This window comes from Uranotaenia lowii, chromosome 2 (genome assembly GCF_029784155.1).
Source record: "Uranotaenia lowii strain MFRU-FL chromosome 2, ASM2978415v1, whole genome shotgun sequence".
NCBI lineage: Eukaryota > Metazoa > Arthropoda > Insecta > Diptera > Culicidae > Uranotaenia > Uranotaenia lowii.
Window position 1 is genome coordinate 290,293,518 of NC_073692.1, and position 22,741 is coordinate 290,316,258.

General features: G+C 42.3%; 1 protein-coding gene across 1 annotated transcript in view; it reads right to left on the reverse strand.

Moving 5' to 3' along the window:
* Window positions 1–1,808: 1,808 nt before the first annotated feature.
* Window positions 1,809–22,741, reverse strand: part of LOC129742772 (mucin-22-like) — a 31,013-nt gene continuing 10,080 nt past the window's right edge. The window contains exon 2 of the mRNA XM_055734714.1: window positions 1,809–4,141. Coding sequence (XP_055590689.1) covers window positions 1,809–4,141 — 2,333 coding nt within the window. The remainder of the gene's footprint in view (window positions 4,142–22,741) is intronic.

A 22,741-nucleotide genomic window follows, 5' to 3' on the forward strand; every position in this document is an offset into this window, starting at 1 on the left:
ATATCGTAATAAAAATTTGCCTGAGTGTAGATATTTTCAAGCACATGAAACTGCCAAAGTTTGCGAAAAAATATCTGGTTTGGCAAGCCATCTGTACCTGTGGCTTGAAGCGCAGCATTTTCATAGCTTTCGGGGCTGTCAACCAAGAAATTTACGTGAAAGAGTGTTTGAATAAACGTCTGCTGCCTTTCCTAAATCCAATCGAGTTACAGTCTTCGGGTGAAATATTTGTCTCAACTTAGGCTTTAAGAAAATCAACCATAAAAAACAATCGGCTAGTGATGAAAAAAGTTATTGATGAAAAACCAGTATTTTTTGTTCCTCCCGGGCAGAAAACCTTAAAATTTTATTCACCTTTGAGGCTCAAGTAACCTCTCCCTATGGTCAGATCTTCCTGAAACGTGGCATGTGACCTTCTGGTAAGCTAATAAATTATTTTGACTTGTAGCGAGTGAGATTTACCATGTGTTATTCTTCCTATACAATTATAAATGTACTGCGGTTCGTTAAGTTATTAAAAACTGCAAAAATTACAGTTATAGTAAAGTAGCCATAACTTCTTCAATTTTCAACCGATTTTGATAAATAACCACTTGAAAAATTTGTTTTGAACTTACATTTAAGAGCAAAAGAAAATCTGATTTTTTAAATGCTACCATCGAGTCTAAAACTTTCGTTGAAACAAAATTTTCTCTAAAAAAATGCGTTTTTTATAATTTTTTCTCTCATAAAGTCACTAATATCAACAATACTGTTGGTCGAACGCAAAAACAGTGTTCAGATGATCGATAGAAAATTTATTCACCTTTAATATGCAGAAGAGGGATTTCGAATTACTGCTATGCCATCCGAGATATTTTAATCTAAGTACAAGAACTTTTAAAATTTTTCCGAAATTTCATATTTGGAGCTTAACTCAAAAACGGTTCTACTGAGATTTTTTTGAATTTCATTTTCGAATTCAGCGCCCGATTTTACACTAAAAATATTTGTCGGTTAATCAAGTTCACGATTTTTTTAAATTTTGTAAACTAGTGTAATTAAACAGATTTACCAGTTGTCCATACGTTTCGAACTACTTTGGCATTCGCTGGACCAATTGACTGGCCATCGTCGTCTAAACTATTTTGATTTTGGGGGGAAAAAATCCTCAAACGAAGAATACAAAATAATCGAACCGAACCCGGAAGCGGGAGCGCGCACGCGAATAATAATCATGAACGGTTTTTTTTGTAGGGCTTGAAATACGATTGATAAGTTTTGATTTAAAAAAAAAATATATTTTACGTTTTTTTTTTTATTTTTATTGAGTGATTCCGTGGTTTTGATAACATTTACCTGGATACTACCCAGATTTTGGGTTGAGAAGTTTGAAATCAAATGCCCAAATTTTGCCGGGTTTTAAGGTGAAATTGCCCGGATCTGTCCAGTCCGGATACTTTCCTGAAAAATTCAGGTAACCTTAGTTTCAAATGTATATTCATACATACACACGCAAGAATTTTAATGCTAAGTAATTTTTTTTTATTAATAGCTAGGATAAAATAAATTAACTTCCTTCTGTTAACCCAAATAGGCAAAATTACTATTTCACTTCAAGTAAAATTCCGTCCAATTGATTCCCTAAATATAGTGCGTCATTAGTTTTGATGGAGAGAAGACCGCGATGCTACAGTCATTAATAGTTTTTCTTTGATTATCGCCACATCACATTGTTGGATATTTAAAAGTAGCTTAAAATGGGAACTTAAAGTCGATTGTTACGAAAATTTAGAAATTCAAAAGAGATCGATATTTTTAAATCATATCTAAACATTACAATGCGGTCTTATAGTTGTTTGTGATTCGCTGGTAGTTGATACAATTTCGGTGATACTTCCGGATGTCGTTTCAGCATTAGATAATGTGGAATCGGTGTTGGATCCAGATGTAGAACCAGTGTTAGGGTCAGTTGTTGTGGATTCAGTGCCACCTTCGAGCGTAGTTTCAGTATTGGATCCAGATGTAGTATCAGTGTTGGGGTCGGTTGATGTGGATTCTGTGCCACCTCCTAGTGTAGTTTCAGTATTGGATCCAGATGTGGAACCAGTGTTGGAGTCAGTAGTTGTGGATTCGGTACCACCTCCAACCGTTGTATCAGTATTGGATCCAGATGTGGAACCAGTGTTAGGGTCAGTTGTTGTGGATTCAGTGCCACCTTCGAGCGTAGTTTCAGTATTGGATTCAGATGTAGTATCAGTGTTGGCGTCGGTTGATGTGGATTCTGTGCCACCTCCTAGTGTGGTTTCAGTATTGGATCCAGATGTGGAACCAGTGTTGGAGTCAGTAGTTGTGGATTCGGTACCACCTCCAACCGTTGTATCAGTATTGGATCCAGATGTGGAACCAGTGTTGGAGTCAGTAGTTGTCAATTCGGTACCACCTCCTAGTGTAGTTTCAGTGTTGGATCCAGATGTGGAACCAGTGTTGGAGTCGGTTGTTGTGAATTCTGTGCCACCTCCAAGCGTAGTTTCAGTATTGGATCCAGATGTAGTATCAGTGTTGGGGTCGGTTGATGTGGATTCTGTGCCACCTCCGAGTGTTGTTTCAGTATTGGATCCAGATGTGGAACCAGTGTTGGAGTCAGTAGTTGTGGATTCGGTACCACCTCCAACCGTTGTATCAGTATTGGATCCAGATGTGGAACCAGTGTTGGGGTCAGTTGTCGTGAATTCGGTACCACCTCCAAGTGTAGTTTCAGTATTGGATCCAGATGTGGAACCAGTGTTGGAGTCGGTTGTTGTGGATTCGGTGTCACCTCCAAGTGTTGTTTCAGTATTGGATCCAGAAGTAGAATCAGTGTTGGAGTCAGTAGTTGTGGATTCGGTACCACCTCCAAGCGTAGTATCAGTATTGGATCCAGATGTGGAACCAGTGTTGGAGTCAGTAGTTGTGGATTCGGTACCACCTCCAACCGTTGTATCAGTATTGGATCCAGATGTGGAACCAGTGTTGGGGTCAGTTGTCGTGAATTCGGTACCACCTCCAAGTGTAGTTTCAGTATTGGATCCAGATGTGGAACCAGTGTTGGAGTCGGTTGTTGTGGATTCAGTGTCACCTCCTAACGTAGTTTCAGTATTGGATCCAGAAGTGGAACCTGTGTAGGAGTCGGTTGTTGTTGATTCTGCGCCACCTCCAAGCGTAGTTTCAGTATTGGATCCAGATGTGGAACCAGTGTTGGAGTCGGTTGTTGTGGATTCTGTGTCACCGCCTAGTGTTGTTTCAGTATTGGATCCAGATGTAGAATCAGTGTTGGAGTCAGTAGTTGTGGCTTCGGTACCACCTCCATCCGTTGTATCAGTATTGAATCCAGAAGTGGAACCAGTGTTGGAGTCGGTTGTTGTTGATTCTGTGCCACCTCCAAGTGTTGTTTCAGTATTGGATCCAGATGTGGAACCAGTGTTGGAGTCGGTTGTTGTGGATTCTGTGTCACCGCCAAGTGTTGTTTCAGTATTGGATCCAGATGTAGAATCAGTGTTGGAGTCAGTAGTTGTGGCTTCGGTACCACCTCCAACCGTTGTATCAGTATTGAATCCAGAAGTGGAACCAGTGTTGGAGTCGGTTGTTGTTGATTCAGTGCCACCTTCGAGCGTAGTTTCAGTGTTGGATCCAGATGTGGAACCAGTGTTGGAGTCGGTTGTTGTGGATTCTGTGTCACCTCCTAGTGTTGTTTCAGTATTGGATCCAGATGTAGAATCAGTGTTGGAGTCAGTAGTTGTGGATTCGGTACCACCTCCAACCGTTGTATCAGTATTGAATCCAGAAGTGGAACCAGTGTTGGAGTCGGTTGTTGTTGATTCTGCGCCACCTCCAAGCGTAGTATCAGTATTGGATCCAGATGTGGAACCAGTGTTGGAGTCAGTTGTTGTGAATTCGGTTCCACCTCCAAGTGTAGTTTCAGTGTTGGATCCAGATGTGGAACCTGTGTTGGAGTCGGTTGTTGTAGATTCTGTATCACCTCCAAGGGTTGTTTCAGTATTGGATCCAGATGTGGAGAAAATGTTGGAGTCAGTAGTTGTAGATTCGGTGTCACCTCCCACCGTAGTTTCAGTATTGGATCCAGATGTAAAACTAGTGTTGGAGTCAGATGTTGTTTCGGCACCTGAGGATGTGAATTCAGAATTAGCAGTTGTTGACACACTAGATGCATTAAATGTACAACCAGTAGTGACTTCAGTTGTAGCAGAAGTGGAAACATCAACTGATGATCCGCTTGATATTGTGGATTCTGAGTTAAAAAATGATGAACTGGTAAAATCATCAGAAGAAGCAGAAATTGTTGTACCTGAAACTGTTGTTTCCACTGTTGATGTACTCTCAACCGATTCAGTAGGAACAACTGTGGTTGTGTCAAAGAAGGGGCAATAGAATGTTGTATGCGTAGCTGTCGGGCATGCACAGAGAGATATCGTTGAAGGAACAGTGGAAGCTTCAATTGTTGAAGTTGTTGCTTCAGTTGTTGTAGCTTCAGTTGTGGTAGCTTCAGTTGTGGTAGCTTCAGTTGTGGTAGCTTCAGTTGTTGTAGCTTCAGTTGTTGTAGTTTCAGTTGTTGTAGCTTCAGTTGTTGTAGCTTCAGTTGTGGTAGCTTCAGTTGTTGTAGCTTCAGTTGTTGTAGCTTCAGTTGTTGTAGCTTCAGTTGTTGTAGCTTCAGTTGTTGTAGCTTCAGTTGTTGTAGTTTCAGTTGTTGTAGCTTCAGTTGTTGTAGCTTCAGTTGTTGTAGCTTCAGTTGTTGTAGCTTCAGTTGTTGTAACTTCAGTTGTGGTAGCTTCAGTCGTTGTAGCTTCAGTTGTTGTAGCTTCAGTTGTTGTAGCTTCAGTTGTTGTAGCTTCAGTTGTTGTAGCTTCAGTTGTTGTAGCTTCAGTTGTTGTAGCTTCAGTTGTGGTAGCTTCAGTCGTTGTAGCTTCAGTTGTGGTAGCTTCAGTTGTTGTAGCTTCAGTTGTTGTAGCTTCAGTTGTTGTAGCTTCAGTTGTTGTAGCTTCAGTCGTTGTAGCTTCAGTTGTTGTAGCTTCAGTTGTGGTAGCTTCAGTTGTTGTAGCTTCAGTTGTTGTAGCTTCAGTTGTTGTAGCTTCAGTTGTTGTAGCTTCAGTTGTGGTAGCTTCAGTTGTTGTAACTTCGGTTGTGGTAACTTCAGTCGTTGTAGCTTCAGTTGTGGTAGCTTCAGTTGTTGTAGCTTCAGTTGTTGTAGCTTCAGTTGTTGTAGCTTCAGTCGTTGTAGCTTCAGTTGTTGTAGCTTCAGTTGTGGTAGCTTCAGTTGTTGTAGCTTCAGTCGTTGTAGCTTCAGTTGTTGTAGCTTCAGTTGTGGTAGCTTCAGTTGTTGTAGCTTCAGTTGTTGTAGCTTCAGTTGTTGTAGCTTCAGTCGTTGTAGCTTCAGTTGTTGTAGCTTCAGTTGTGGTAGCTTCAGTTGTTGTAGCTTCAGTCGTTGTAGCATCAGTTGTTGTAGCTTCAGTTGTTGTAGCTTCAGTTGTTGTAACTTCAGTTGTGGTAGCTTCAGTCGTTGTAACTTCAGTTGTGGTAGCTTCAGTCGTTGTAGCTTCAGTTGTTGTAGCTTCAGTTGTTGTAGCTTCAGTTGTTGTAGCTTCAGTCGTTGTAGCTTCAGTTGTTGTAGCTTCAGTTGTGGTAGCTTCAGTTGTTGTAGCTTCAGTTGTTGTAGCTTCAGTTGTTGTAGCTTCAGTTGTGGTAGCTTCAGTTGTTGTATCTTCAGTTGTGGTAGCTTCAGTTGTGCTGGCTTCAGTTGTTGTAGCCTCAGTTGTGGTAGCTTCAGTTGTTGTAGCTTCAGTTGTTGTAGCTTCAGTTGTTGTAGTTTCAGTTGTTGTAGCTTCAGTTGTCGTAGCTTCAGTTGTTGTAGCTTCAGTTGTTGTAGCTTCAGTTGTGGTAGCTTCAGTTATGGTAGCTTCAGTTGTTGTAGCTTCAGTTGTGGTAGCTTCAGTTGTTGTAGCTTCAGTTGCGGTAACTTCAGTTGTGGTAGCTTCAGTTGTGGTAATTTCAGTAGTGGTAGCTTCAGTTGTTGTAGCTTCAGTTGTTGTAGCTTCAGTTGTTGTAGTTTCAGTTGTTGTAGCTTCAGTTGTTGTAGTATCAGTTGTTTTAGCTTCAGTTGTTGTAGCTTCAGTTGTTGTAGCTTCAGTTGTGGAAGCTTCAGTTGTGGTAGCCTCAGTTGTTGTAGCTTCAGTTGTTGTAGTATCAGTTGTTGTAGCTTCAGTTGTGGTAGCTTCAGTTGTTGTAGCTTCAGTTGTTGTAGCTCCAGTGGTCGTAGCTTCAGTTGTGGTAGCTTCAGTTGTTGTAACTTCAGTTGTTGTAGCTTCAGTTGTTGTAGCTTCAGTTGTTGTAGCTTCAGTTGTTATAACTTCAGTTGTGGTAGCTTCAGTCGTTGTAGCTTCAGTTGTTGTAGCTTCAGTTGTGGTAGCTTCAGTTGTGGTAGCTTCAGTTGTGGTAGCTTCAGTTGTTGTAGCTTCAGTTGTTGTAGCTTCAGTTGTGGTAGCTTCAGTTGTTGTAGCTTCAGTTGTGGTAGCTTCAGTTGTTGTAGTTTCAGTTGTTGTAGCTTCAGTTATGGTAGCTTCAGTTGTTGTAGCTTCAGTTGTGGTAGCTTCAGTTGTGGTAGCTTCAGTTGTTGTAGCTTCAGTTGTTGTAGCTTCAGTTGTGGTAGCTTCAGTTGTTGTAGCTTCAGTTGTGGTAGTTTCAGTTGTTGTAGCTTCAGTTGTTGTAGCTTCAGTTGTGGTAGCTTCAGTTGTTGTAGCTTCAGTTGTTGTAGCTTCAGTTGTGGTAGCTTCAGTTGTGGTAGCTTCAGTTGTGGTAGCTTCAGTTGTTGTAGCTTCAGTTGTTGTACCTTCAGTTGTTGTAGCTTCAGTTGTTGTAGCTTCAGTTGTGGTAGCTTCAGTTGTTGTAGCTTCAGTTGTTGTAGCTTCAGTTGTGGTAGCTTCAGTTGTTGTAGCTTCATTTGGTGTAGCTTCAGTTGTGGTAGCTTCAGTTGTTGTAGCTTCAGTTGTGGTAGCTTCAGTTGTGGTAGCTTCAGTTGTGGTAGCTTCAGTTGTGGTAGCTTCAGTTGTTGTAGCTTCAGTTGTGGTAGCTTCAGTTGTGGTAGCTTCAGTTGTTGTAGCTTCAGTTGTTGTAGCTTCAGTTGTTGTAGCTTCAGTTGTGGTAGCTTCAGTTGTGGTAGCTTCAGTTGTGGTAGCTTCAGTTGTGGTAGCTTCAGGAGTGGTAGCTTCAGTTGTGGTAGCTTCAGTTGTCGTTGCTTCAGTTGTTGTAACTTCAGTTGTGGTAGCGTCAGTTGTTGTAGCTTCAGTTGTTGTAGCTTCAGTTGTTGTAGCTTCAGTTGTTGTAACTTCAGTTGTGGTAGCGCCAGTTGTTGTAGCTTCAGTTGTTGTAGCTTCAGTTGTTGTAGCTTCAGTTGTGGTAGCTTCAGTTGTGGTAGCTTCAGTTGTGGTAGCTTCAGTTGTGGTAGCGTCAGTTGTTGTAGCTTCAGTTGTGGTAGCTTCAGTTGTTGTAGCTTCAGTTGTTGTAGCTTCAGTTGTGGTAGCGTCAGTTGTTGTAGCTTCAGTTGTGGTAGCTTCAGTTGTTGTAGCTTCAGTTGTTGTAGCTTCAGTTGTGGTAGCTTCAGTTGTTGTAGCTTCAGTTGTTGTAGCTTCAGTTGTGGTAGCGTCAGTTGTTGTAGCTTCAGTTGTGGTAGCTTCAGTTGTTGTAGCTTCAGTTGTGGTAGCTTCAGTTGTTGTAGCTTCAGTTGTTGTAGCTTCAGTTGTGGTAGCTTCAGTTGTGGTAGCTTCAGTTGTGGTAGCTTCAGTTGTTGTAGCTTCAGTTGTTGTAGCTTCAGTTGTGGTAGCTTCAGTTGTGGTAGCTTCAGTTGTTGTAGCTTCAGTTGTGGTAGCTTCAGTTGTGGTAGCTTCAGTTGTTGTAGCTTCAGTTGTTGTAGCTTCAGTTGTGGTAGCTTCAGTTGTTGTAGCTTCAGTTGTTGTAGCTTCAGTTGTGGTAGCTTTAGTTGTTGTAGCTTCAGTTGTGGTAGCTTCAGTTGTGGTAGCTTCAGTTGTGGTAGCTTCAGTTGTTGTAGCTTCAGTTGTGGTAGCTTCAGTTGTTGTAGCTTCAGTTGTGGTAGCTTCAGTTGTTGTAGCTTCAGTTGTTGTAGCTTCAGTTGTGGTAGCTTCAGTTGTGGTAGCTTCAGTTGTGGTAGCTTCAGTTGTTGTAGCTTCAGTTGTTGTAGCTTCAGATGTGGTAGCTTCAGTTGTTGTAGCTTCAGTTGTTGTAGCTTCAGTTGTGGTAGCTTCAGTTGTGGTAGCTTCAGTTGTTGTAGCTTCAGTTGTGGTAGCTTCAGTTGTGGTAGCTTCAGTTGTTGTAGCTTCAGTTGTTGTAGCTTCAGCTGTTGTAGTTTCAGTTGTTGTAGCTTCAGTTGTGGTAGCTTCAGTTGTTGTAGCTTCAGTTGTTGTAGCTTCAGTTGTTGTAGCTTCAGTTGTTGTAGCTTCAGTTGTTGTGGCTTCAGTTGTGGTAGCTTCAGTTGTTGTAGCTTCAGTTGTTGTAGCTTCAGTTGTGGTAGCTTCAGTTGTTGTAGCTTCAGTTGTTGTAGCTTCAGTTGTTGTAGCTTCAGTTGTGGTAGTTTCAGTTGTTGTAGCTTCAGTTGTTGTAGCTTCAGTTGTGGTAGCTTCAGTTGTTGTAGCTTCAGTTGTTGTAGCTTCAGTTGTGGTAGCTTCAGTTGTGGTAGCTTGAGTTGTGGTAGCTTCAGTTGTTGTAGCTTCAGTTGTGGTAGCGTCAGTTGTTGTAGCTTCAGTTGTGGTAGCTTCAGTTGTGGTAGCTTCAGTTGTTGTAGCTTCAGTTTTGGTAGCTTCAGTTGTTGTAGCTTCATTTGTTGTAGCTTCAGTTGTGGTAGCTTCAGTTGTTGTAGCTTCAGTTGTGGTAGCTTCAGTTGTTGTAGCTTCAGTTGTGGTAGCTTCAGTTGTTGTAGCTTCAGTTGTGGTAGCTTCAGTTGTTGTAGCTTCAGTTGTTGTAGCTTCAGTTGTTGTAGCTTCAGTTGTGGTAGTTTCAGTTGTTGTAGCTTCAGTTGTTGTAGCTTCAGTTGTGGTAGCTTCAGTTGTTGTAGCTTCAGTTGTTGTAGCTTCAGTTGTGGTAGCTTCAGTTGTGGTAGCTTGAGTTGTGGTAGCTTCAGTTGTTGTAGCTTCAGTTGTGGTAGCGTCAGTTGTTGTAGCTTCAGTTGTGGTAGCTTCAGTTGTGGTAGCTTCAGTTGTTGTAGCTTCAGTTGTGGTAGCTTCAGTTGTTGTAGCTTCATTTGTTGTAGCTTCAGTTGTGGTAGCTTCAGTTGTTGTAGCTTCAGTTGTGGTAGCTTCAGTTGTTGTAGCTTCAGTTGTTGTAGCTTCAGTCGTAATAGCTTCAGTTGTTGTAGCTTCAGTTGTTGTAGCTTCAGTTGTGGTAGCTTCAGTTGTGGTAGCTTCAGTTGAGTTAGCTTCAGTTGTGGTAGCTTCAGGAGTGGTAGCTTCAGTTGTGGTAGCTTCAGTTGTTGTAGCTTCAGTTGTTGTAGCTTCAGTTGTGGTAGCTTCAGTTGTGGAAGCTTCAGTTGTTGTAGCTTCAGTTGTGGTAGCTTCAGTTGTTGTAGCTTCAGTTGTTGTAGCTTCAGTTGTGGTAGCTTCAGTTGTTGTAGCTTCAGTTGTTGTAGCTTCAGTTGTGGTAGCTTCAGTTGTGGTAGCTTCAGTTGAGGTAGCTTCAGTTGTGGTAGCTTCAGGAGTGGTAGCTTCAGTTGTGGTAGCTTCAGTTGTTGTTGCTTCAGTTGTTGTAGCTTCAGTTGTGGTAGCTTCAGTTGTGGTAGCGTCAGTTGTTGTAGCGTCAGTTGTTGTAGCTTCAGTTGTGGTAGCTTCAGTTGTTGTAGCTTCAGTTGTTGTAGCTTCAGTTGTTGTAGCTTCAGTTGTTGTAGCTTCAGTCGTTGTAGCTTCAGTTGTTGTAGCTTCAGTTGTGGTAGCTTCAGGAGTGGAAGCTTCAGTTGTGGTAGCTTCAGTTGTCGTTGCTTCAGTTGTTGTAGCTTCAGTTGTGGTAGCTTCAGTTGTGGTAGCTTCAGTTGTGGTAGCTTCAGTTGTTGTAGCTTCAGTTGTGGTAGCGTCAGTTGTTGTAGCTTCAGTTGTGGTAGCTTCAGTTGTTGTAGCTTCAGTTGTGGTAGCTTCAGTTGTTGTAGCTTCATTTGTTGTAGCTTCAGTTGTTGTAGCTTCAGTTGTTGTAGCTTCAGTTGTGGTAGCTTCAGTTTTTGTAGCTTCAGTTGTTGTAGCTTCAGTTGTTGTAGCTACAGTTGTTGTAGCTTCAGTTGTTGTAGCTTCAGTTGTGGTAGCTTCAGTTGTTGTAGCTTCAGTTGTTGTAGCTTCAGTTGTGGTAGCTTCAGTTGTTGTAGCTTCATTTGTTGTAGCTTCAGTTGTGGTAGCTTCAGTTGTTGTAGCTTCAGTTGTGGTAGCTTCAGTTGTGGTAGCTTCAGTTGTTGTAGCTTCAGTTGTTGTAGCTTCAGTTGTGGTAGCTTCAGTTGTTGTAGCTTCAGTTGTTGTAGCTTCAGTTGTGGTAGCTTCAGTTGTTGTAGCTTCAGTTGTTGTAGCTTCAGTTGTGGTAGCTTCAGTTGTTGTAGCTTCAGTTGTGGTAGCTTCAGTTGTTGTAGCTTCAGTTGTGGTAGCTTCAGTTGTTGTAGCTTCAGTTGTGGTAGCTTCAGTTGTTGTAGCTTCAGTTGTTGTAGCTTCAGTTGTTGTAGCTTCAGTTGTGGTAGTTTCAGTTGTTGTAGCTTCAGTTGTTGTAGCTTCAGTTGTGGTAGCTTCAGGAGTGGTAGCTTCAGTTGTGGTAGCTTCAGTTGTCGTTGCTTCAGTTGTTGTAGCTTCAGTTGTGGTAGCTTCAGTTGTGGTAGCTTCAGTTGTTGTAGCTTCAGTTGTGGTAGCGTCAGTTGTTGTAGCTTCAGTTGTGGTAGCTTCAGTTGTTGTAGCTTCAGTTGTTGTAGCTTCAGCTGTTGTAGTTTCAGTTGTTGTAGCTTCAGTTGTGGTAGCTTCAGTTGTTGTAGCTTCAGTTGTTGTAGCTTCAGTTGTTGTAGCTTCAGTTGTTGTAGCTTCAGTTGTTGTGGCTTCAGTTGTGGTAGCTTCAGTTGTTGTAGCTTCAGTTGTTGTAGCTTCAGTTGTGGTAGCTTCAGTTGTTGTAGCTTCAGTTGTTGTAGCTTCAGTTGTTGTAGCTTCAGTTGTGGTAGTTTCAGTTGTTGTAGCTTCAGTTGTTGTAGCTTCAGTTGTGGTAGCTTCAGTTGTTGTAGCTTCAGTTGTTGTAGCTTCAGTTGTGGTAGCTTCAGTTGTGGTAGCTTGAGTTGTGGTAGCTTCAGTTGTTGTAGCTTCAGTTGTGGTAGCGTCAGTTGTTGTAGCTTCAGTTGTGGTAGCTTCAGTTGTGGTAGCTTCAGTTGTTGTAGCTTCAGTTTTGGTAGCTTCAGTTGTTGTAGCTTCATTTGTTGTAGCTTCAGTTGTGGTAGCTTCAGTTGTTGTAGCTTCAGTTGTGGTAGCTTCAGTTGTTGTAGCTTCAGTTGTGGTAGCTTCAGTTGTTGTAGCTTCAGTTGTGGTAGCTTCAGTTGTTGTAGCTTCAGTTGTTGTAGCTTCAGTTGTTGTAGCTTCAGTTGTGGTAGTTTCAGTTGTTGTAGCTTCAGTTGTTGTAGCTTCAGTTGTGGTAGCTTCAGTTGTTGTAGCTTCAGTTGTTGTAGCTTCAGTTGTGGTAGCTTCAGTTGTGGTAGCTTGAGTTGTGGTAGCTTCAGTTGTTGTAGCTTCAGTTGTGGTAGCGTCAGTTGTTGTAGCTTCAGTTGTGGTAGCTTCAGTTGTGGTAGCTTCAGTTGTTGTAGCTTCAGTTGTGGTAGCTTCAGTTGTTGTAGCTTCATTTGTTGTAGCTTCAGTTGTGGTAGCTTCAGTTGTTGTAGCTTCAGTTGTGGTAGCTTCAGTTGTTGTAGCTTCAGTTGTTGTAGCTTCAGTCGTAATAGCTTCAGTTGTTGTAGCTTCAGTTGTTGTAGCTTCAGTTGTGGTAGCTTCAGTTGTGGTAGCTTCAGTTGAGTTAGCTTCAGTTGTGGTAGCTTCAGGAGTGGTAGCTTCAGTTGTGGTAGCTTCAGTTGTTGTAGCTTCAGTTGTTGTAGCTTCAGTTGTGGTAGCTTCAGTTGTGGAAGCTTCAGTTGTTGTAGCTTCAGTTGTGGTAGCTTCAGTTGTTGTAGCTTCAGTTGTTGTAGCTTCAGTTGTGGTAGCTTCAGTTGTTGTAGCTTCAGTTGTTGTAGCTTCAGTTGTGGTAGCTTCAGTTGTGGTAGCTTCAGTTGAGGTAGCTTCAGTTGTGGTAGCTTCAGGAGTGGTAGCTTCAGTTGTGGTAGCTTCAGTTGTTGTTGCTTCAGTTGTTGTAGCTTCAGTTGTGGTAGCTTCAGTTGTGGTAGCGTCAGTTGTTGTAGCGTCAGTTGTTGTAGCTTCAGTTGTGGTAGCTTCAGTTGTTGTAGCTTCAGTTGTTGTAGCTTCAGTTGTTGTAGCTTCAGTTGTTGTAGCTTCAGTCGTTGTAGCTTCAGTTGTTGTAGCTTCAGTTGTGGTAGCTTCAGGAGTGGAAGCTTCAGTTGTGGTAGCTTCAGTTGTCGTTGCTTCAGTTGTTGTAGCTTCAGTTGTGGTAGCTTCAGTTGTGGTAGCTTCAGTTGTGGTAGCTTCAGTTGTTGTAGCTTCAGTTGTGGTAGCGTCAGTTGTTGTAGCTTCAGTTGTGGTAGCTTCAGTTGTTGTAGCTTCAGTTGTGGTAGCTTCAGTTGTTGTAGCTTCATTTGTTGTAGCTTCAGTTGTTGTAGCTTCAGTTGTTGTAGCTTCAGTTGTGGTAGCTTCAGTTTTTGTAGCTTCAGTTGTTGTAGCTTCAGTTGTTGTAGCTACAGTTGTTGTAGCTTCAGTTGTTGTAGCTTCAGTTGTGGTAGCTTCAGTTGTTGTAGCTTCAGTTGTTGTAGCTTCAGTTGTGGTAGCTTCAGTTGTTGTAGCTTCATTTGTTGTAGCTTCAGTTGTGGTAGCTTCAGTTGTTGTAGCTTCAGTTGTGGTAGCTTCAGTTGTGGTAGCTTCAGTTGTTGTAGCTTCAGTTGTTGTAGCTTCAGTTGTGGTAGCTTCAGTTGTTGTAGCTTCAGTTGTTGTAGCTTCAGTTGTGGTAGCTTCAGTTGTTGTAGCTTCAGTTGTTGTAGCTTCAGTTGTTGTAGCTTCAGTTGTTGTAGCTTCAGTTGTTGTAGCTTCAGTTGTGGTAGCTTCAGTTGTGGTAGCTTCAGTTGAGGTAGCTTCAGTTGTGGTAGCTTCAGGAGTGGTAGCTTCAGTTGTGGTAGCTTCAGTTGTCGTTGCTTCAGTTGTTGTAGCTTCAGTTGTGGTAGCTTCAGTTGTGGTAGCTTCAGTTGTTGTAGCTTCAGTTGTGGTAGCGTCAGTTGTTGTAGCTTCAGTTGTGGTAGCTTCAGTTGTTGTAGCTTCAGTTGTGGTAGCTTCAGTTGTTGTAGCTTCATTTGTTGTAGCTTCAGTTGTTGTAGCTTCAGTTGTTGTAGCTTCAGTTGTGGTAGCTTCAGTTGTCGTAGCTTCAGTTGTGGTAGCTTCAGTTGTGGTAGCTTCAGTTGTTGTAGGTTCAGTTGTGGTAGCTTTAGTAGTTGTAGCTTCAGTTGTTGTAGCTTCAGTTGTTGTAGCTTCAGTTGTTGTAGCTTCAGTTGTTGTAGCTTCAGTTGTGGTAGCGTCAGTTGTTGTAGCTTCAGTTGTGGTAGCTTCAGTTGTGGTAGCTTCAGTTGTTGTAGCTTCAGTTGTTGTAGCTTCAGCTGTTGTAGTTTCAGTTGTTGTAGCTTCAGTTGTGGTAGCTTCAGTTGTTGTAGCTTCAGTTGTTGTAGCTTCAGTTGTTGTAGCTTCAGTTGTTGTAGCTTCAGTTGTTGTGGCTTCAGTTGTGGTAGCTTCAGTTGTTGTAGCTTCAGTTGTTGTAGCTTCAGTTGTTGTAGCTTCAGTTGTGGTAGTTTCAGTTGTTGTAGCTTCAGTTGTTGTAGCTTCAGTTGTGGTAGCTTCAGTTGTTGTAGCTTCAGTTGTTGTAGCTTCAGTTGTGGTAGCTTCAGTTGTGGTAGCTTGAGTTGTGGTAGCTTCAGTTGTTGTAGCTTCAGTTGTGGTAGCGTCAGTTGTTGTAGCTTCAGTTGTGGTAGCTTCAGTTGTGGTAGCTTCAGTTGTTGTAGCTTCAGTTGTGGTAGCTTCAGTTGTTGTAGCTTCATTTGTTGTAGCTTCAGTTGTGGTAGCTTCAGTTGTTGTAGCTTCAGTTGTGGTAGCTTCAGTTGTTGTAGCTTCAGTTGTGGTAGCTTCAGTTGTTGTAGCTTCAGTTGTGGTAGCTTCAGTTGTTGTAGCTTCAGTTGTTGTAGCTTCAGTTGTTGTAGCTTCAGTTGTGGTAGTTTCAGTTGTTGTAGCTTCAGTTGTTGTAGCTTCAGTTGTGGTAGCTTCAGTTGTTGTAGCTTCAGTTGTTGTAGCTTCAGTTGTGGTAGCTTCAGTTGTGGTAGCTTGAGTTGTGGTAGCTTCAGTTGTTGTAGCTTCAGTTGTGGTAGCGTCAGTTGTTGTAGCTTCAGTTGTGGTAGCTTCAGTTGTGGTAGCTTCAGTTGTTGTAGCTTCAGTTGTGGTAGCTTCAGTTGTTGTAGCTTCATTTGTTGTAGCTTCAGTTGTGGTAGCTTCAGTTGTTGTAGCTTCAGTTGTGGTAGCTTCAGTTGTTGTAGCTTCAGTTGTTGTAGCTTCAGTCGTAATAGCTTCAGTTGTTGTAGCTTCAGTTGTTGTAGCTTCAGTTGTGGTAGCTTCAGTTGTGGTAGCTTCAGTTGAGTTAGCTTCAGTTGTGGTAGCTTCAGGAGTGGTAGCTTCAGTTGTGGTAGCTTCAGTTGTTGTAGCTTCAGTTGTTGTAGCTTCAGTTGTGGTAGCTTCAGTTGTGGAAGCTTCAGTTGTTGTAGCTTCAGTTGTGGTAGCTTCAGTTGTTGTAGCTTCAGTTGTTGTAGCTTCAGTTGTGGTAGCTTCAGTTGTTGTAGCTTCAGTTGTTGTAGCTTCAGTTGTGGTAGCTTCAGTTGTGGTAGCTTCAGTTGAGGTAGCTTCAGTTGTGGTAGCTTCAGGAGTGGTAGCTTCAGTTGTGGTAGCTTCAGTTGTTGTTGCTTCAGTTGTTGTAGCTTCAGTTGTGGTAGCTTCAGTTGTGGTAGCGTCAGTTGTTGTAGCGTCAGTTGTTGTAGCTTCAGTTGTGGTAGCTTCAGTTGTTGTAGCTTCAGTTGTTGTAGCTTCAGTTGTTGTAGCTTCAGTTGTTGTAGCTTCAGTCGTTGTAGCTTCAGTTGTTGTAGCTTCAGTTGTGGTAGCTTCAGGAGTGGAAGCTTCAGTTGTGGTAGCTTCAGTTGTCGTTGCTTCAGTTGTTGTAGCTTCAGTTGTGGTAGCTTCAGTTGTGGTAGCTTCAGTTGTGGTAGCTTCAGTTGTTGTAGCTTCAGTTGTGGTAGCGTCAGTTGTTGTAGCTTCAGTTGTGGTAGCTTCAGTTGTTGTAGCTTCAGTTGTGGTAGCTTCAGTTGTTGTAGCTTCATTTGTTGTAGCTTCAGTTGTTGTAGCTTCAGTTGTTGTAGCTTCAGTTGTGGTAGCTTCAGTTTTTGTAGCTTCAGTTGTTGTAGCTTCAGTTGTTGTAGCTACAGTTGTTGTAGCTTCAGTTGTTGTAGCTTCAGTTGTGGTAGCTTCAGTTGTTGTAGCTTCAGTTGTTGTAGCTTCAGTTGTGGTAGCTTCAGTTGTTGTAGCTTCATTTGTTGTAGCTTCAGTTGTGGTAGCTTCAGTTGTTGTAGCTTCAGTTGTGGTAGCTTCAGTTGTGGTAGCTTCAGTTGTTGTAGCTTCAGTTGTTGTAGCTTCAGTTGTGGTAGCTTCAGTTGTTGTAGCTTCAGTTGTTGTAGCTTCAGTTGTGGTAGCTTCAGTTGTTGTAGCTTCAGTTGTTGTAGCTTCAGTTGTTGTAGCTTCAGTTGTTGTAGCTTCAGTTGTTGTAGCTTCAGTTGTGGTAGCTTCAGTTGTGGTAGCTTCAGTTGAGGTAGCTTCAGTTGTGGTAGCTTCAGGAGTGGTAGCTTCAGTTGTGGTAGCTTCAGTTGTCGTTGCTTCAGTTGTTGTAGCTTCAGTTGTGGTAGCTTCAGTTGTGGTAGCTTCAGTTGTTGTAGCTTCAGTTGTGGTAGCGTCAGTTGTTGTAGCTTCAGTTGTGGTAGCTTCAGTTGTTGTAGCTTCAGTTGTGGTAGCTTCAGTTGTTGTAGCTTCATTTGTTGTAGCTTCAGTTGTTGTAGCTTCAGTTGTTGTAGCTTCAGTTGTGGTAGCTTCAGTTGTCGTAGCTTCAGTTGTGGTAGCTTCAGTTGTGGTAGCTTCAGTTGTTGTAGGTTCAGTTGTGGTAGCTTTAGTAGTTGTAGCTTCAGTTGTTGTAGCTTCAGTTGTTGTAGCTTCAGTTGTTGTAGCTTCAGTTGTTGTAGCTTCAGTTGTGGTAGCTTCAGTTGTTGTAGCTTCAATTGTTGTAGCTTCAGTTGTGGTAGCTTCAGTTGTTGTAGCTTCAGTTGTTGTAGCTTCAGTTGTTGTAGCTTCAGTTGTTGTAGCTTCAGTTGTGGTAGCTTCAGTTGTTGTAGCTTCAGTTGTGGTAGCTTCAGTTGTTGTAGCTTCAGTTGTTGTAGCTTCAGTTGTGGTAGCTTCAGTTGTTGTAGCTTCAGTTGTTGTAGCTTCAGTTGTTGTAGCTTCAGTTGTTGTAGCTTCAGTTGTTGTAGCTTCAGTTGTTGTAGCTTCAGTTGTTGTAGCTTCAGTTGTTGTAGCGTCAGTTGTTGTAGCTTCAGTTGTTGTAGCTTCAGTTGTTGTAGCTTCAGTTGTGGTAGCTTCAGTTGTTGTAGCTTCAGTTGTGGTAGCTTCAGTTGTGGTAGCTTCAGTTGTTGTAGCTTCAGTTGTGGTAGCTTCAGTTGTTGTAGCTTCAGTTGTTGTAGCTTCAGTTGTTGTAGCTTCAGTTGTGGTAGCTTCAGTTGTTGTAGCTTCAGTTGTTGTAGATTCAGTTGTGGTAGCGTCAGTTGTTGTAGCTTCAGTTGTGGTAGCTTCAGTTGTTGTAGCTTCAGTTGTGGTAGCTTCAGTTGTTGTAGCTTCAGTTGTGGTAGCTTCAGTTGTTGTAGCATCAGTTGTTGTAGCTTCAGTTGTTGTAGCTTCAGTTGTGGTAGCTTCAGTTGTGGTAGCTTCAGTTGTTGTAGCTTCAGTTGTTGTAGCTTCAGTTGTGGTAGCTTCAGTTGTTGTAGCTTCAGTTGTTGTAGCTTCAGTTGTTGTAGCTTCAGTTGTTGTAGCTTCAGTCGTTGTAGCTTCAGTTGTTGTAGCTTCAGTTGTTGTAGCTTCAGTTGTTGTAGCTTCAGTTGTTGTAGCTTCAGTTGCGGTAGCTTCAGTTGTGGTAGCTTCAGTTGTTGTAGCTTCAGTTGTTGTAGCTTCAGTTGTGGTAGCTTCAGTTGTTGTAGCTTCAGTTGTTGTAGCTTCAGTTGTTGTAGCTTCAGTTGTTGTAGCTTCAGTTGTTGTAGCTTCAGTTGTTGTATCTTCAGTTGTTGTAGCTTCAGTTGTGGTAGCTTCAGTTGTTGTAGCTTCAGTTGTTGTAGCTTCAGTTGTGGTAGCTTCAGTTGTGGTAGCTTCAGTTGTTGTAGCTTCAGTTGTGGTAGCTTCAGTTGTTGTAGCTTCAGTTGTGGTAGCTTCAGTTGTGGTAGCTTCAGTTGTTGTAGCTTCAGTTGTTGTAGCTTCAGTTGTGGTAGCTTCAGTTGTTGTAGCTTCAGTTGTTGTAGCTTCAGTTGTTGTAGCTTCAGTTGTCGTAGCTTCAGTTGAGGTAGCTTCAGTTGTTGTAGCTTCAGTTGTGGTAGCTTCAGTTGTTGTAGCTTCAGTTGTTGTAGCTTCAGTTGTGGTAGCTTCAGTTGTTGTAGCTTCAGTTGTTGTAGCTTCAGTTGTTGTAGCTTCAGTTGTTGTAGCTTCAGTTGTGGTAGCTTCAGTTGTTGTAGCTTCAATTGTTGTAGCTTCAGTTGTGGTAGCTTCAGTTGTTGTAGCTTCAGTTGTTGTAGCTTCAGTTGTTGTAGCTTCAGTTGTTGTAGCTTCAGTTGTGGTAGCTTTAGTTGTTGTAGCTTCAGTTGTGGTAGCTTCAGTTGTTGTAGCTTCAGTTGTGGTAGCTTCAGTTGTTGTAGCTTCAGTTGTGGTAGCTTCAGTTGTTGTAGCTTCAGTTGTTGTAGCTTCAGTTGTTGTAGCTTCAGTTGTTGTAGCTTCAGTTGTTGTAGCTTCAGTTGTGGTAGCGTCAGTTGTTGTAGCTTCAGTTGTTGTAGCTTCAGTTGTTGTAGCTTCAGTTGTGGTAGCTTCAGTTGTTGTAGCTTCAGTTGTTGTAGCTTCAGTTGTGGTAGCTTCAGTTGTTGTAGCTTCAGTTGTGGTAGCTTCAGTTGTTGTAGCTTCAGTTGTTGTAGCTTCAGTTGTTGTAGCTTCAGTTGTGGTAGCTTCAGTTGTTGTAGCTTCAGTTGTTGTAGCTTCAGTTGTGGTAGCGTCAGTTGTTGTAGCTTCAGTTGTGGTAGCTTCAGTTGTTGTAGCTTCAGTTGTGGTAGCTTCAGTTGTTGTAGCTTCAGTTGTTGTAGCTTCAGTTGTGGTAGCTTCAGTTGTTGTAGCTTCAGTTGTTGTAGCTTCAGTTGTTGTAGCTTCAGTTGTGGTAGCTTCAGTTGTTGTAGCTTCAGTTGTTGTAGCTTCAGTTGTTGTAGCTTCAGTTGTGGTAGCTTCAGTTGTTGTAGCTTCAGTTGTTGTAGCTTCAGTTGTTGTAGCTTCAGTTGTTGTAGCTTCAGTCGTTGTAGCTTCAGTTGTTGTAGCTTCAGTTGTTGTAGCTTCAGTTGTTGTAGCTTCAGTTGCGGTAGCTTCAGTTGTGGTAGCTTCAGTTGTTGTAGCTTCAGTTGTTGTAGCTTCAGTTGTGGTAGCTTCAGTTGTTGTAGCTTCAGTTGTTGTAGCTTCAGTTGTTGTAGCTTCAGTTGTTGTAGCTTCAGTTGTTGTAGCTTCAGTTGTTGTAGCTTCAGTTGTTGTAGCTTCAGTTGTGGTAGCTTCAGTTGTTGTAGCTTCAGTTGTTGTAGCTTCAGTTGTGGTAGCTTCAGTTGTGGTAGCTTCAGTTGTTGTAGCTTCAGTTGTGGTAGCTTCAGTTGTTGTAGCTTCAGTTGTGGTAGCTTCAGTTGTGGTAGCTTCAGTTGTTGTAGCTTCAGTTGTTGTAGCTTCAGTTGTGGTAGCTTCAGTTGTTGTAGCTTCAGTTGTTGTAGCTTCAGTTGTTGTAGCTTCAGTTGTCGTAGCTTCAGTTGTGGTAGCTTCAGTTGTTGTAGCTTCAGTTGTGGTAGCTTCAGTTGTTGTAGCTTCAGTTGTTGTAGCTTCAGTTGTTGTAGCTTCAGTTGTTGTAGCTTCAGTCGTTGTAGCTTCAGTTGTTGTAGCTTCAGTTGTTGTAGCTTCAGTTGTGGTAGCTTCAGTTGTTGTAGCTTCAGTTGTGGTAGCTTCAGTTGTTGTAGCTTCAGTTGTTGTTGCTTCAGTTGTGGTAGCTTCAGTTGTTGTAGCTTCAGTTGTTGTAGCTTCAGTTGTTGTAGCTTCAGTTGTCGTAGCTTCAGTTGTGGTAGCTTCAGTTGTGGTAGCTTCAGTTGTGGTAGCTTCAGTTGTTGTAGCTTCAGTTGTTGTAGCTTCAGTTGTTGTAGCTTCAGTTGTGGTAGCTTCAGTTGTGGTAGCTTCAGTTGTTGTAACTTCAGTTGTGGTAGCTTCAGTTGTGGTAGCTTCAGTTGTTATAGCTTCAGTTGTTGTAGCTTCAGTTGTGGTAGCTTCAGTTGTTGTAGCTTCAGTTGTTGTAGCTTCAGTTGTTGTAGCTTCAGTTGTCGTAGCTTCAGTTGTGGTAGCTTCAGTTGTGGTAGCTTCAGTTGTTGTAGCTTCAGTTGTTGTAGCTTCAGTTGCTGTAGCTTCAGTTGTGGTAGCTTCAGTTGTGGTAGCTTCAGTTGTGGTAGCTTCAGTTGTTGTAGCTTCAGTTGTTGTAGCTTCAGTTGTGGTAGCTTCAGTTGTTGTAGCTTCAGTTGTTGTAGCTTCAGTTGTTGTAGCTTCAGTTGTCGTAGCTTCAGTTGTTGTAGCTTCAGTTGTTGTAGCTTCATTTGTGGTAGCTTCAGTTGTTGTAGCTTCAATTGTTGTAGCTTCAGTTGTGGTATCTTCAGTTGTGGTAGCTTCAGTTGTTGTAACTTCAGTTGTGGTAGCTTCAGTTGTGGTAGCTTCAGTTGTTGTAGCTTCAGTTGTTGTAGCTTCAGTTGTGGTAGCTTCAGTTGTTGTAGCTTCAGTTGTTGTAGCTTCAGTTGTTGTAGCTTCAGTTGTCGTAGCTTCAGTTGTGGTAGCTTCAGTTGTGGTAGCTTCAGTTGTTGTAGCTTCAGTTGTTGTAGCTTCAGTTGTTGTAGCTTCAGTTGTTGTAGCTTCAGTTGTTGTAGCTTCAGTTGTTGTAGCTTCAGTTGTTGTAGCTTCAGTTGTGGTAGCTTCAGTTGTTGTAGCTTCAGTTGTTGTAGCTTCAGTTGTTGTAGTTTCAGTTGTTGTAGCTTCAGTTGTTGTAGCTTCAGTTGTTGTAGCTTCAGTTGTGGTAGCTTCAGTTGTTGTAGCTTCAGTTGTGGTAGCTTCAGTTGCTGTAGCTTCAGTTGTGGTAGCTTCAGTTGTTGTAGCTTCAGTTGTTGTTGCTTCAGTTGTGGTAGCTTCAGTTGTTGTAGCTTCAGTTGTTGTAGCTTCAGTTGTTGTAGCTTCAGTTGTCGTAGCTTCAGTTGTGGTAGCTTCAGTTGTGGTAGCTTCAGTTGTGGTAGCTTCAGTTGTTGTAGCTTCAGTTGTTGTAGCTTCAGTTGTTGTAGCTTCAGTTGTGGTAGCTTCAGTTGTGGTAGCTTCAGTTGTTGTAACTTCAGTTGTGGTAGCTTCAGTTGTGGTAGCTTCAGTTGTTGTAGCTTCAGTTGTTGTAGCTTCAGTTGTGGTAGCTTCAGTTGTGGTAGCTTCAGTTGTTGTAGCTTCAGTTGTTGTAGCTTCAGTTGTCGTAGCTTCAGTTGTGGTAGCTTCAGTTGTGGTAGCTTCAGTTGTTGTAGCTTCAGTTGTTGTAGCTTCAGTTGCTGTAGCTTCAGTTGTGGTAGCTTCAGTTGTGGTAGCTTCAGTTGTTGTAGCTTCAGTTGTTGTAGCTTCAGTTGTGGTAGCTTCAGTTGTTGTAGCTTCAGTTGTTGTAGCTTCAGTTGTTGTAGCTTCAGTTGTCGTAGCTTCAGTTGTGGTAGCTTCAGTTGTGGTAGCTTCAGTTGTTGTAGCTTCAGTTGTTGTAGCTTCAGTTGCTGTAGCTTCAGTTGTGGTAGCTTCAGTTGTGGTAGCTTCAGTTGTTGTAGCTTCAGTTGTTGTAGCTTCAGTTGTTGTAGCTTCAGTTGTCGTAGCTTCAGTTGTTGTAGCTTCAGTTGTTGTAGCTTCAGTTGTGGTAGCTTCAGTTGTTGTAGCTTCAGTTGTTGTAGCTTCAGTTGTTGTAGCTTCAGTTGTGGTAGCTTCAGTTGTGGTAGCTTCAGTTGTTGTAGCTTCAGTTGTGGTAGCTTCAGTTGTGGTAGCTTCAGATGTTGTAGCTTCAGTTGTTGTAGCTTCAGTTGTTGTAGCTTCAGTTGTTGTAGCTTCAGTTGTTGTAGCTTCAGTTGTTGTAGCTTCAGTTGTCGTAGCTTCAGTTGTGGTAGCTTCAGTTGTGGTAGCTTCAGTTGTTGTAGCTTCAGTTGTTGTAGCTTCAGTTGTTGTAGTTCAGTTGTTGTAGCTTCAGTTGTTGTAGCTTCAGTTGTTGTAGCTTCAGTTGTGGTAGCTTCAGTTGTTGTAGCTTCAGTTGTTGTAGCTTCAGTTGTGGTAGCTTCAGTTGTCGTAGCTTCAGTTGTGGTAGCTTCAGTTGTTGTAGCTTCAGTTGTTGTAGCTTCAGTTGTTGTAGCTTCAGTTGTTGTAGCTTCAGTTGTTGTAGCTTCAGTTGTGGTAGCTTCAGTTGTGTAGCTTCAGTTGTGGTAGCTTCAGTTGTTGTAGCTTCAGTTGTTGTAGCTTCAGTTGTTGTAGCTTCAGTTGTGGTAGCTTCAGTTGTTGTAGCTTCAGTTGTGGTAGCTTCAGTTGTCGTAGCTTCAGTTGTGGTAGCTTCAGTTGTTGTAGCTTCAGTTGTTGTAGCTTCAGTTGTTGTAGCTTCAGTTGTGGTAGCTTCAGTTGTTGTAGCTTCAGTTGTTGTAGCTTCAGTTGTTGTAGCTTCAGTTGTGGTAGCTTCAGTTGTTGTAGCTTCAGTTGTCGTAGCTTCAGTTGTTGTAGCTTCAGTTGTGGTAGCTTCAGTTGTGGTAGCTTCAGTTGTTGTAGCTTCAGTTGTTGTAGCTTCAGTTGTCGTAGCTTCAGTTGTTGTCGCTTCAGTTGTTGTAGCTTCAGTTGTTGTAGCTTCAGTTGTTGTAGCTTCAGTTGTTGTAGCTTCAGTTGTTGTAGCTTCAGTTGTGGTAGCTTCAGTTGTTGTAGCTTCAGTTGTGGTAGCTTCAGTTGTTGTAGCTTCAGTTGTCGTAGCTTCAGTTGTTGTCGCTTCAGTTGTGGTAGCTTCAGTTGTTGTAGCTTCAGTTGTTGTAGTAGTGTAGCTTCAGTTGTGTAGCTTCAGTGTGTAGCTTCAGTTGTGGTAGCTTCAGTTGTGGTAGCTTCAGTTGTGGTAGCTTCAGTTGTTGTAGCTTCAGTTGTCGTAGCTTCAGTTGTTGTAGCTTCAGTTGTGGTAGCTTCAGTTGTTGTAGCTTCAGTTG